This window comes from Anabas testudineus, chromosome 23, assembly GCF_900324465.2.
Source record: "Anabas testudineus chromosome 23, fAnaTes1.2, whole genome shotgun sequence".
NCBI classification, from domain to species: Eukaryota; Metazoa; Chordata; class Actinopteri; order Anabantiformes; family Anabantidae; genus Anabas; species Anabas testudineus.
Genome location: NC_046631.1, coordinates 15,223,476 through 15,237,666, shown reverse-complemented (window position 1 = coordinate 15,237,666; position 14,191 = coordinate 15,223,476). Strand labels below are relative to the sequence as shown.

The 14,191-nt window shown below is 38.3% G+C and overlaps 2 protein-coding genes across 8 annotated transcripts in view; both read right to left on the bottom strand.

Annotated features, from left to right (window-relative positions):
- Positions 1 to 1,655, bottom strand: part of LOC113163061 (protein-methionine sulfoxide oxidase mical3b-like) — a 20,375-nt gene extending 18,720 nt beyond the window's left edge. The window contains 4 exon segments of the mRNA XM_026361377.1: positions 433 to 534; positions 645 to 761; positions 854 to 1,061; positions 1,375 to 1,655. Coding sequence (XP_026217162.1) covers positions 433 to 534; positions 645 to 761; positions 854 to 1,061; positions 1,375 to 1,635 — 688 coding nt within the window. The 5' untranslated portion in view covers positions 1,636 to 1,655.
- LOC113163060 (putative transporter SVOPL) lies at positions 1,561 to 14,191 on the bottom strand. Of its 7 annotated transcripts, none has more exons than XM_026361373.1 (19): positions 14,042 to 14,191; positions 13,219 to 13,325; positions 12,756 to 12,844; positions 12,513 to 12,611; positions 11,785 to 11,856; positions 9,545 to 9,669; positions 9,396 to 9,459; positions 8,277 to 8,402; positions 7,943 to 8,071; positions 7,701 to 7,774; positions 6,249 to 6,445; positions 5,379 to 5,490; positions 5,165 to 5,246; positions 4,989 to 5,078; positions 4,782 to 4,895; positions 3,521 to 3,578; positions 3,318 to 3,374; positions 2,645 to 2,711; positions 1,561 to 1,696 (listed from the first exon to the last, which is right to left on the bottom strand). In XM_026361373.1, exons 2-18 carry the CDS (start codon positions 13,322 to 13,324, stop codon positions 2,674 to 2,676), a joined length of 1,632 nt encoding a protein of 543 aa, XP_026217158.1. In that variant the 5' UTR covers position 13,325; positions 14,042 to 14,191; the 3' UTR covers positions 1,561 to 1,696; positions 2,645 to 2,673. The 7 variants fall into 7 exon arrangements, 5 of the variants coding, with proteins under 5 accessions (XP_026217158.1, XP_026217160.1, XP_026217157.1 ...); XR_003298866.1 differs by having other exon boundaries at positions 1,642 to 1,696; positions 2,620 to 2,711; XM_026361375.1 differs by lacking the exon at positions 3,318 to 3,374.

The following is a 14,191-nucleotide window of genomic DNA, read 5'->3' as shown; positions in this document are numbered from 1 at the left end:
CTGTTAACACAAACAGTTAAAACGAGGAGTCCGAAAGCTCATACTCTATATTTAATGGTATTAAACAAAATAAATAACAAAAATTATTGCAATATAATGAGAATATTGTTTGTCTGATGGCGGTGTCACAGAAAAGGTCATTTTATCACCAGTTAGCTGGACACTGTCAGACCTGGACCAACTTTATTCGTCTACGCTGGTGTTCACCTGAACACAAACTAATTTCATCATTAACACTAAAATTCTGACTCTTTGTGTTTACAGTAAGATTTAGTTGTTTGTTCTCTGCTCTGCTTTCCACAGACTAGACACAGGTACAACTACAACTGTACCTCTTGTCTGAAGGACACATCTTCAGACTCACTGAGCTAAAACAATACCCGTGAGAGCAGCTGTTTAAATGGCTGAACATAAAGAAGTCTGTTGCTTTACCTGGAAGGGTGTTCCTTCGCCCATCTGCTCCAATGATGACATCAAACTCAAGCTGACTGACAGGATGCGACTTTGGAATCACCTCCATCCTATAGCCTACCTCTGCACAGGTAGACAGGTGGATGAGAGAACTAAACAGGTACCCATGTAAACTGACATTTTATGAACCAACAGTAACAGAAATCTGTCTGTTTATTAACTTTAGCACTCACTGCATCTGTGCTGGTCTTCTGGTGGCTCCACTAGGTTTTTAAACTCCACATTGACATGGACTTCAACTCCCAGCAGTAGGGCAACCTTTAGCAGGACCAGCTGCAGCTGACGGATACCTGTAGACAGGGAACAGATGGTTCTAGTAGGTAGATCGTCTAGGTAGATCTAGACGTTCTTACAAGACAGGTATATTGTATCCCAGACTCACTAATGTGGTCGATGGAGCCAGCGCAAAACTTTCCGTAGAACTTTTTGGCCCCAAGGCCTCGCAGGTCGTGGATGGTGAAAGGCCACAGGTGGAGCACATTGTTCCTAGAGAACGAGTCCCTCTTCTCCAGCAGCACCACCCGAGCTCCCATGAAGCTCAGCTCCACTGCAGTCCTCAGACCACAGGGCCCCGCTCCAATAACTACACACTAAAAGACAACGGTTAGCCAATCAAAACACAGACGAAATGATAAATGAGCTGGTCAGTTATCATCTCTATGTCTTCTCTGATTGGGCTAATCAGAAAGAGGCAGAGCAGACCAATTAATTGATAAAGCTACCTGAGATATCAGTCGGCACATTTGGTACTTATTAGCTGCTGTTTGTTACTTGTGGCTCCTCTTGAAGCTGATTTTGAAGTGAAACTGAGAGCTACAAACTAACACAGAGCTTCCTCCTTTCTGGAGTATATTTACTCTTGTATGGTTAAACATAGATACATATTTTACATGGAGAACATACTGTGATGTTGTTGCAGGCTCGGGCCCTCAGGTACTCCTGTTGAGCCGCCCTTCGGTCCAGTTTGGCCCACAGAGCATTGGCCCTCCAGTAGTTAAGGCGATGTTTGATTGGTCGGTACAGCGGCCTCGCGGCACCACTGCAGTCCAGCTGGAGATGTTCACAAAGCTGGCTGAATGAGCGAAGCGCCGCCCTGCAGGTGGAGGCTGACACAAACCCATCAAACAGTTCCTGAGCTCGGCATTCTGGAGACGTGTCTCCCATGGTGGACCATGACAATATTATCACCTGTTGATGGGGCCACTGATTGACTCCCGAGTGTTTGCTGAAAGGAGAGGAAATGGAATCACCTCCCATAAATGCAAACATTCAACTTCAAGCTTCAAGCTCATCATATGAACACTCAATTTCAAACAAGTACATGAGTATTTATGAGGCTTTCCTATTTATGACATTATGAAATTTACATTTAACAAACCAGCCATTTACTCACTGAGCACAACCCCTTTGTGGAGGAAGATTAAGAGATATTGTCACAAGCTGCAGAAATAGCCAACAAATGGTTAAGAGTACTGAGTTAACAGTACTTTGATCAAATTGCTTGTATGATGGAGATGTATACATTTTTATTTCAACTGATTACCTGCATTTATATCTGTTTGGTAATTACTTATTGCATGAGTCATAAATTTCCCCTTCAGGGGATCAATAAAGTGTTATACAATCTTATATTAAAAAAAGAAAATCTTCTTCACACAGTGTTGGATGAAGTCCAGACTTAAATATCCTCATTCTAACATGTTTACATGGACGTTGGTTATGTATTCTGGTCTGGATAATATTCAGGATTTGGCATTTACATGGAGTATGAGAAACCTGGACATAAAGCACAATCTTGACACGTCCCTAATTTTCTGAAGCTTTCAGACAAACCTTATGACCTCTGTTAGATAAAACTAAACAAAACCCAAAATTTGGTGCTGTCTAAAACATGATACCAGTTTAAACAAAGCTGTTCTTTTTCTTTTTTAACTTTTTATTTTACTTTCATTTGCTGTTAAACTGTCATTACAGATGTTTCCTGTAACTTTACGACAACGTCTCTGAGTTGAAGTCACACAACTGATCTGTTATATCTCAGAGACATTAGTGTTTGAGAGACACAGTGAAACAGTGTGAACACAAACAAAGAGGGTCAGACAGAACAGACCAATCTGTACCAAGCACACCCCCCCTCCCCCAACTTACCAACAGAGGACTACTGTTTACGTACTTTTCAGGATTTGTAACACCGGCTGATGTCTACCTGTCAGACACCTCCACAGTCCGCAGTGCTAAACCTAGATGAGAATATAAAACATCCAAAGACTTGATAAAAAAAAAAAAAGAAAATACAGATAATTTCAGTAAATTGGTTTGAACACTTGCTTTAATAGAAAACTAATGAAGCATTGACACCTACAACAATATTGATGGTCTTGGTCTAAAACACCATACCAGTCCTGCTGTTTTAAGAAACCATTTAAAATAAATTGTTTTAATTCATTCATTAAATAAATAAATACATAAAAAATAAATAAAAGTATTGTAAAAAGTAAATAATTATAAATAATGGGTAGAAACTCTTTATGCTGTATTTTTGATGAGATGAGTCATATTGGAGGAATATAAATGTATGTTCAGTGTAACAATAATGGAAAGATTTAGTCATCATTTAAAAAAAGAAAACAACCTGATACTGTAATAAATTATGATAAATACAATTTTGTCACATTTATCCTTTAATTCTGATTGAGCCAGAAATAAATTAGTTTCACTTTGATTGGTAAATTTTTAGATTTTTAGAAGTTTACTTCATTATTATTTTTATATGTAAAAAATATAGATTCTGAAGTTGACGTTCTTTTGAAGTTCAGTATATTCCTAGTGATTTTTTTAATACTAACCTCTGTTTACTACAACAGAACCTTTAACAATCTGTGTTTCTCTTGTGTTCACATCAGCTGAGACAGAAACAAGAAAATGCACAAGTCCAGTTTGAATTTCTAAACATTAACTTTGAGTCAAAAGACAAAGACAAAGCTTGATGAGTCTACAGACCATAAAAAGCATAATATTCACAGATGTAAATAGCTGTTACTGTACTCACATCTTAGAGAGTCTCCGACCGTCTGCTGCTCAGCTCCATGATCTGCTGCACTAATCCGCTTAATCACACACACACACACACAGTCACGTCTTTCTATCTCTGTGAGGACAATCAGTATCATAATGCATGCTATAGCCACCCCCACTCATTCTAACTTTAACCACCATACTAAATATCTAACCCCAACACAAACCAGATTCTGACCTGAACCCTAAAACCAGGTCCGAGGTCTCAGGCAGTTGAAGGTGTGACGACAAGAGGACACGTCCTCACAGTGTAGAAATATCCTGAACTAAACTCTGTCCACACGTGACAACACAGATGTTGTTACGCGACTGGTGTAAATTAGTAAATTAATGAATGCATGTACATGTGTGTCAGAGGTCAGAGGTGAGGATTAGTGGGTCTTAGCCCCTCCTGTCCCGCCGTCTGTAAGACACACACCTGACACTAATCCTCTGAAAGTTAACAAGCTTAATGAGTAGATCAGAGGCAGAGGTTCACAGAAAAAGAAACAACAGCGCCACCACTCCTAGAACTAAATGATAATTTGCAGATTATACAATCCACTCATTTTTATCCAGTAATGTTTTTGACTTTTCTGTTAACAAAATATCGAAATCTCAGCTCAGAATAATCCTTTTTAAAATCCTTGTTTACAGTATTTTGTTTTAGACTGAATCTGAATTCTTTATGGTTATTTATTTGGTTCCAGAGATTTGGGTATTTTTGTAGGACGTAAATTTTTATCTAATTAGATGAGATATTTTTACTCATGACGTCGTTTGTTGTTTCCTGTTTAAAAGTGGTTTATTCTGTTCCAGTTTTTTTTTCTGGTTAAAAATTGTTTTACCCTATTGTTCTAATGTTTATAGAAAAGGCATCTTCCAACATCTGTAAAATGTACTTGAAACAACAACACGATTTTACACTAACTCAGCTGAATTAGTGTAAGAATATCAAGTAAATGAAGTAAATGAAAGAATATTAGTTGACTCTACAAAATTCCTGAATGAAAATTTACAGTGAAGTGTTCATTCACTGGTGAAATAATTCAGTTCAGATCGATGATAAATTGCACAGTAACACCTGATGTCAGTAACATTATTTAATGTCTTTACATTACACAAAATGATAAAATAAACCGTAAATGATTTGTTTGGAGATCAGGAGTTTTGCTGAAAGAAAAAGAGTAACACATAAAGTTAAGGTAGAGAAAAATAACATCTGTACAGAAGGTAAACACTGGTTTGTTTCTCACCAGGAGAGCTCGTCCTTTTGTTTCTATTGGCAGCAGAAAGTTTCCCAGAGCACAGACCACACAGGCCACAGCGAACGGACTGAGAGCCAGAATTACCGACCGAGACATCAACACCTGCAGTAAACAGACATTTATATTACATCTGCACAACAAAAACACCTGAACACTCACCTGAGAGATTCACCAGAGCCAGAACGCTGAGCCCACCTGAGCGATGAATGGAGCAATCATTCCTCCAATCCGACTAAACGATGTACAGAACCCCATCCCCAAAGACCGAGCCACAGTAGGATACACCTGAGAGAGAAAAAAACAAAAAAAACACATGGGGACCTGGGACCTGCAACTGTAAAAACTAGCAGTAAAATCTGTGTGGAAAATACCTCAGCAGTGTAAATATAAACCACGTTAAAGTTCATAGACACTAGAGACCGGAGCAGGAACAGCAGCACTGTGAACCCAAACCTGGAGGCAAAGAAAAGGACAGAGAAACCTCAGATAACAAAAGTACACCAGGTAAGACCTGAGGTCTTCAAGAACCTGGACCCAGTTAAACGAGTTGCTCATAGACCTGAACCTAGAGACTGAAGTTCTTACATGGTGGTGCAGATGTTGACCATCATGAACAAAACAGCCGCCAGCAGCTGCAGCACTGTCAAACTCAACCTCCGTCCCAACACATTCAGCAGGCAGATGTTTATGGGGACCACTGACAGGAAAGAGGACCAGAGGGTTAGGTAGTAGACCAGGTCCAAAACCATAAGATCAGTCTGTCAGGCAGGTTTTAAAGTAACAGAAACTCTCAGTCAGTCATGACATTGAAATGTATACAAAACGGTGTAAAATCAAAGAGTACAAATCTTTTCTAACTTGTAATGCTTAGGGCAGTGTGCCCAGTGCTGCCTCTGGTAGACAGAAGATGAATTATGGAAATAAAACAGTTTAATTAATATAGTAAATCATGTTTTGTTACATTACACATAATTTTCCAGTTGTCTTTGCTGTGAAGGCCCACAGAGCAAAAGCCAGTTTGACATAGAACAGCTGCCTGCTAAAAACATGGTCCCAAATTTGAACTTTATGCAAATGACAACTGAAGAGTTTCTCTGGTGGGTCACAAAGTGAGGTCTACCAGCTGAGGAGAAATGTCTGAGGGTTTTGATATGCCCTCGGAAATGATAAGAGTGGTTATTTACTGTTCAATCACAGAAAAAACAAAAAAAATTAGGAGGTAAGTCAGATGAAGTCAACTTCAATTACAAACTGATAAAACAAATCTCAAATATAGAAAGCTTTTGCGATTATTAGAAAATCAGGAATTACAAATAAGGAACTAAAGTAAAGGCTGAAGCAATACATTTATAATTTATTTTCAAAAAAGAAACATAAAAAGATTTATGAATACAGCATTTGGAAAAGACTAAAACTAAACTGCTGGTGCAGAAAATCTGTGGAACTTGGACTTACATGCAACTTCTCCCAGGCAACTGATGAGCAGTGTCTGATAGTCACTGTTTCCGAAAGGGATGCAGTAACACAATCCATCCTCATGGATGTGTTTGACCTGATGTTCTCTGTCAGCGTCCGTCACACACAGCAGGTTCTTCTCCAACAGTTCTGAACTACTAAGCACTGAACCATAGTATGAAAATGATGCCACGAACCTCAAAGCACAAAACAAAAAGTCAAACTAAGACATCTTACCTGGTCTAAGCAGGACAGATCTTACCAGGAAAAAACAATATTATTTGTTTGAATTTAATATTGGGGATCCCCAAGGGGATGAATAAAGAGTTCATTATTATATAGAATTTAAAGAAATCCAATAAAAAAAAAGAGATAAATATAAGCGACACCTTCACACATGGATCATCATACATCATCTCAAGGCTTGATTCTGGACTATGTTGTTGTAGGATTTTCTCCTCTATGCAGATGATTTACTGTTATACACTGCCCATCCAAAAAAAACTAAGTCAAACACTAATATTTTGATGGACCGCCTTTAGCTTTGATTACGGCACTCATTCACTGTGGCATCATTTTAATAAGCTTATGCACCGGCACAACATTTTTTCTCGTCCAGAGTTTCATTAATTTTGCTCCAAGGATTTATTGATGATGGAGAGTTGGACGCTGCACAAAGTCTTTTCCAGCACATCCCAAAGATTCTTAGTGGGGTTAGGGTCTGGACTCTGTGGTGGCCAATCTCTGTGTAAAAATGATGTGTCCTGCTCCCCGAACCACTCTTACACAGTTTGAGCACAATGTCATCTTGGAATACGCCCGTGTCATCAGAGAAGAAACAATCCACTGATAAAATAACCTGGTCCTTCAGTATATTCAGGTAGTCAGCTGACCTCATTCTTTGGACTCATAAATTGCTGAACCTGGACCTGACCAACTGCAGAAACCCCAGTTCATAGCAGTTTTAGTAGTTTCATCAATCTCCTTAGATGTTTTCATTGATTGATTCGTGTAACTAATTTGACTCTTCTGAAATGGATTAACATCTTTTTCACGACCACAGGATGCGTCTCCCGACATGGTTGTTTAAGAAATGAGAAGCTACTCAGTTAGAGTTCAATAACCTGTTGGCTGCTGAACAATAATCATCCATGCAGTAATTATTAGTTACCCATTTGCTTAGTTACATCCAGGTTTTTTTGGATAGGCAGTGTATATTCCTGTCATCTGAAGAGATTGTGGTGAATTGTCTAATTGTTTTTCATTCTTGAATGTCTTGTCATTTTCTCCAGTTGTTGCTTCAATGTTCCTGACAGTCGATACCACGTACTTCTGTTATTGTCTTTTAATATCATCTAGCAATTTGCTCTTTATTTCAAACAAATACACTCTAGTTTAATCATTTTGAAGCACTATGTAACTTGTTTTTATATAAAAATAGAACAGGCTTACCATGAGTACCAGAGCAGTAAAGACGTCCTCCTGAACGATGAACTGAGTAGAATTCTCCAGCTGCCTCTTTCATTCTGAAACACAGGGGACATTTCCATCAAACATAATTTATTCTGTGTACCTTTAATAACATATCACCCATATTAGGCGGAATTTAACAAGACAACTGGTATTTTATCCTCAAAAGATGCATGTTTTAAAAAGAGACTTGGTCCTCTCTGGAGACCTTAGAACAAACGTACCACAGTGGGTTCGACCAGTTGTCCTGGAGGAAGAGAAGCTCTGTTCATTTTAGCGATCCACTGCAGAGTTTTAACAGCAGCAGGGATGTTTCCTGCAGACACGTTGTATCGAGCCGACTCCGGAATAAACTGATTCAATGAAGACAAAGAGAAGCAGGAATCGGTTCTTAGGTCTATATTTGTGTTATATTACTGCTGTTGTAGTCACTACAAGTTTGCTAAATTTCAATACTATGTTTGAAATTTAGCTTCACCTTGTTTCAGAACCTCAATTTTAACGCCAACTAGTTTACTAGTTACAATTTAATATAAACACATAAGGAGGACGTCTCACCTTGAAGAGGAAAATGAGGATGACACTAGGGGTGACGGAGATCCGGATCATCCACCTCCATCCTAGAGTGGGTACCACGACCATCCCCAGGATGATGATCAGCATGGAGCCTGTCATCCAGAAGATCTGATACAAAAACAGCATACAAAGAGCATGTTGATCCCAACATATAAAGAGCATGTCGGGATCTGATGACAGGACATTTCAGACAGGTTCTCAGGTGAGTCTGAGACCACCTGGTGAACCACAGATCTTCACTGGACAACAGAACCCATCAACATTCTAACAATCTAATTAATTACATGCTCTGTGAATAAGTAATCTAAATTAATCATCATGCATCAAGTTTTTTTTTTGTATACATTCAATTTAAATGAATTTAGCAGATGACTGATAAAGTTAAAGTTCAACAGCTTTCACTGTCCAAAGGAAATAATGGTCATAACATTTAACAATTAAAACAAAAAACATATGACCCAATATGCTGAAGAAATAAATTAAATGCTCCAGGAAGAACAATGATAAATCATGTAGAACACAGCAAACTTAGTTTGCATCTGGTTAAGTGCTGTTAGATCAGGATTGGATGGACTGGATGCTATTGTTAGCATCGAGGCTGAGCTAGCACCTTCTCGTCTATCTCCATCATGATACAAAGCTGCTTTGGCTGGAATGGTTTCAAGATGCATTAATTAGTTGAACTTGTTAATTTTTTGGTGATTTAATTCATGGAAATTATGTGTTATTTCGACAGCACTTGCAGTTGTCTGGATTTATTCATGTTCCCTTTGTTGGCAGGCTGTGTTGCTGACAAACCACAATGGAAACATTCTACACTAGATTATTTCCCAGAGTTCAACCAAGCTGAACTTCTCAAACAGTGTAGCACTGAGACAGGTAGACGTTATTTAACCCGGCATAAAACACTCGTCTTTTATTACATACAACCTGTTCTCTGATTCCAAGTGTCTTTGAGTGGACAGAAAAGCTTTGACATGCTTGTTAGGCTTTGTTTTGTGCAGGGTGTGATCTTAGTATGAACATATGCAGCAATCGATCCACTGTCAAGAAGAAAAGGAACAAAAACCAGTTAAGACAGAAAAGTAAACTCTGACTCACAGTGGCCAGAGGCAGCAGGTAGGCTCGATACTTCGCTGGGATGAACTCTGTCTTTAACACAAACCTGAAACCACAACACAATTACTCACGACTGTCTTTGTGCGTGTGTGTTAATATGTGTATGTATATGTATTTACGCACAAACTGACCCCTGAGACACTCCTGCAACCCCACAGCCCACCAGGCTGCGCAGGAAGATGAACCAACCGTACGACGGGGCAAACGAGGTGAGGAGGGAGAAGTACGCGCTCCACACAAAGCCTCCGAGCACCACCTGGTTTTATGTCCACACAAACAGATAAACACACAGAGACACACATATAAATATTAATAAACACACAGAAACACTAATAAACACACATAAGAATACTAACAAACACTAATAAATACAAATAAAACACACAAACACTAATAAACACGCAGATAAACACAAACAGATAAACACAGAAACATACATATAAATACTAATAAACACACAAATACTAATAAACACACAGAAACACTAAGAAACACACAGATAAACACTAAAACACAGAAACACTAAGAAACACACTTATAAATACTAATAAACACACATAAAAATACTAACAAACACTTATAAATACTAATAACACACAAACACTAAACACAAATACTAATAACACACATATACACACACTGATAAACACACACATAACACTGATAAACACACATATACACACACACTGATAAACACACACATAAACACACTGATAAACACACACATAAACACTAATAAACACACACATAAACACTAATAAACACACACATAAACACACATATAAACACTAATAAACACACATATAAACACTAATAAACACACATATACACACACTGATAAACACACATATACACACACTGATAAACACACACATAAACACTGATAAACACACATATAAACACTGATAAACACACATATACACACACTGATAAACACACATATACACACACTGATAAACACACACATAAACACTGATAAACATACACATAAACACTAATAAACACACACATAAACACACATATAAACACTAATAAACACACATATAAACACTAATAAACACACATATAAACACTAATAAACACACATAAACACTAATAAACACACATAAACACTAATAACACATATACACACACTGATAACACACATATACACACACTGATAAACACACACATAAACACTGATAAACATACACATAAACACTGATAAACACACATATACACACACTGATAAACACACATATACACACACTGATAAACACACATATACACACACTGATAAACACACATATACACACACTGATAAACACACACATAAACACACTGATAAACACACACAAACACTAATAAACACACATAAACACTAATAAACACACATATAAACACTAATAAACACACACATAAACACTGATAAACACACATATACACACACTGATAAACACACACATAAACACACTGATAAACACACACAAACACTAATAAACACACATATAAACACTAATAAACACACATATAAACACTAATAAACACATATAAACACTAATAAACACACATATAAACACTAATAAACACACATATACACACACTGATAAACACACATATACACACACTGATAAACACACATATACACACACTGATAAACACACATATACACACACTGATAAACACACACAAACACTAATAAACACACATATACACACACTGATAAACACACACATAAACACTAATAAACACACACATAAACACTAATAAACACACATATACACACTGATAAACACACATATACACGCTGATAAACACACATATACACGCTGATAAACACACACATAAACACACTGATAAACACACACATAAACACTAATAAACACACATATACACACACTGATAAACACACACATAAACACTAATAAACACACACATAAACACTAATAAACACACATATAAACACTAATAAACACACATATACACACACTGATAAACACACACATAAACACTAATAAACACACATATACACACACTGATAAACACACATATACACACACTGATAAACACACACATAAACACTAATAAACACACACATAAACACTAATAAACACACATATACACACTGATAAACACACATATACACACTGATAAACACACATATACACACTGATAAACACACATATACACGCTGATAAACACACAAACACTAATAAACACACATATAAACATTAAGACACATAAATACTAATAAACACACATATACACACACACACTGATAAACACACATACACACACACACACACTAATAAACACACATAAACACTAATAAACACACTGCGGCTGCAGGTTAGACTGGAATCTACAGAGTAAATAATAATTTGAGTTTCACCTTCCAGCGTCCGTATCTGTCTGCGACGTATCCGCTCAGAACTCCACAGACCATGAAACCAAGAAACACCATCTGAGAGGAAAACACACCTTTAAATACACAGTACTACAGTACTGCTGTACAGTACTACAGTACAGTATCTGCTTTTAACATACTGGTTTGGTGGTCCTGCACTGCAGCTTAAAAAACACAAAATTAAAATAAAGATTCTGACCAATTTGAAAAAACAGACACGCAGTTTCAAACACAACAAGATAAACATAGCAGGAATTTCTGGAACAGCTTCTGCCAAGCTTCTTGTGGCTGAGATCTTCGATTTAATTCTTCTTTAATTCTTCACTTTGTGAAGACACTACATGGTGACAAACGTGGTCTATGTGGAGGCTCTTTGTCATTTATAGAACTTCTGAAATTTGCGTGTTTTCTGCTGTTAACAAGATCGGGTCGGTAAGACGTCTGCAGCCTCAGTGTGAGTGAAGTCCAGTCGGTTTATTTTATATCAAACATATCGTGTATTTGATGAGAGCAACCTGCCGCTGCTGCACACCTGAACCATGTTCAACAGAATCAAATCAACTTCCTGGAATAATCTGTGGATCAGTTCAAGAGTGGAGAACTAATCCAGCACAGACTGAAAAAAACACAGACTACTGCAATACACAAGCACTCTGACTGTGTGTACTGTGTAAAATACTTCAGTCCAGTGTACTGGTTGTGTGTAACCTCACAGTGGAGACGAGGGCGACCTGCCAGTCGTCCAGACGCCACTCGCATCGAATCTCTGGAGAAACTACAGCCAGCAGCATGATCTCCATCGCCTCCACAATCTACATAGACACAGAAATACATGGTGTATTGTATAATCTGTGTACACTGAATGAAAGAATAGCTTATACTGTCAGTAACTAATCATCACGTTAATGCGGGCTGCGTTTTTGTTGAGACAGAGAAGTGAACTCCTGTTTTCTTACGCTTGTGCTGCCCATGATGAGGAAGAGCAGGACGTGAAATCGACCGAATCCGATAGTTTCCACGGCTTCTTCCACAGTGTACGTGGGACCTGAAGGAAAACACACAGATGCAGGCTGGTGATTAATGAGGAATTTAGTGAGAACAGCAACGATCGCCAAATTATCTGGTGCCATCTAGTTGCCATCAATGTGGATCGATCAGGAACACAACCTGTCAGGGGTGACATTACGTTTGCACTGGAACATAACAAAACAACCAAAGTTACCGCTGATGTTCTTCTCTCTTGAGCAACAACCTGAGCACAGTTTCAGTTTGTATTGTACAGATTTTAAAGTTTGGATCGCGTCAGAAATCTGGGATTCATCGGTCAGCAGAAGTCAGCAGTCTGGGAACCAGAACCATTGGGTCTTCAGCATTTACTGGTGTACGCTTCTGATTATTGATTATTGACTAGAGCATCACCATTGCTATTCTTTGTGTCCTGCTGGACGTCAGCAGGCTGCTCCTCCAGCTCCACCTCCTGCAGATGGATGGCGCTCACCAGTTGAGTCTTCATGTTCTCACCCATCCTGAAACACACAAGATTTCTTCATGTGTTATCACAGCTGCCACTAGAAAACAATAAAACCTTAACATCTTTGTTGTGATTTGAGTGAACTGACTGTTTAAAAGTTACTTGAATTTATTAGTTGATCTAAATACACTTTCATTTACTAACATAATGTCATGTCCATGTTAAGCTGCTGCACTGTTTTCTCTCTGATGACCAGATCATTTACCAAACCAGTTTCCATGACTCAACTTTGGTACTGGCTTCTTTTTAATATTTAAATAAATCCGTCAAACTAATTCAAGGTTTTTGTGTCTTTGTGGAGAAGCTGAACAAAGCAGCAGGTTCTCTGGATTCCTCAGGTGGTTTGTGGATGGAAAAACAACTTGCGCCAAACTGCGTTTAAAAATCTGCCACTTTAACGTTGCTTGTTTGCCCGTAGGCTGAGATGGGACTGAATGGGCCTACAGTCCACAGTAGTCAAGTGTTTGTTTTGTCCGTTTCCATTTTCCTGATGTATCATGTTTTTAGGTGGATCATTTCCATGCCAAACCGCCCTGGGTCACCTGAGTTTAGATTAGAAAGTACATTTTCAAACGGCAGAAATTTAATAGGGGTTTGGTGAAGTTCTCTCCGAGCGATAAAGTTAAACATTATTGGTCATCAACTCCGAGTAAAACACCTGCTTGACGTCCGTTTCTCCGCCGTTTCTCTGTAAGAAATAAATGGACTCACACAGCTGTCTGTCTGCAGAACCGAGGCTGCCGGGTTCCTCTCTTCTCATGCTGCACACTTAATTTTATTACCTGACGAACAACCACAGGTACAAACTGTTGTTGTTCTGTCCAGGTGTATCAGGAAGTGGCATCGTCACCGAGGAACCGG

What these genes read in the sequence shown, in the direction of transcription:
- LOC113163060 (XM_026361373.1), bottom strand. Translation starts at nt 13,324, where the DNA reads ATGGGTGAGAACATGAAGACTCAACTGGTGAGCGCCATCCATCTGCAG. An exon ending in AGGTCGCCCTCGTCTCCACT is followed by an intron (nt 11,857 to 12,512) that starts GTGAGGTTACAC and finishes TTTTCCTCTCAG; the next exon opens with ATGGTGTTTCTTGGTTTCAT. An exon ending in TTTATATTTACACTGCTGAG is followed by an intron (nt 5,079 to 5,164) that starts GTATTTTCCACA and finishes TTTCTCTCTCAG; the next exon opens with GTGTATCCTACTGTGGCTCG.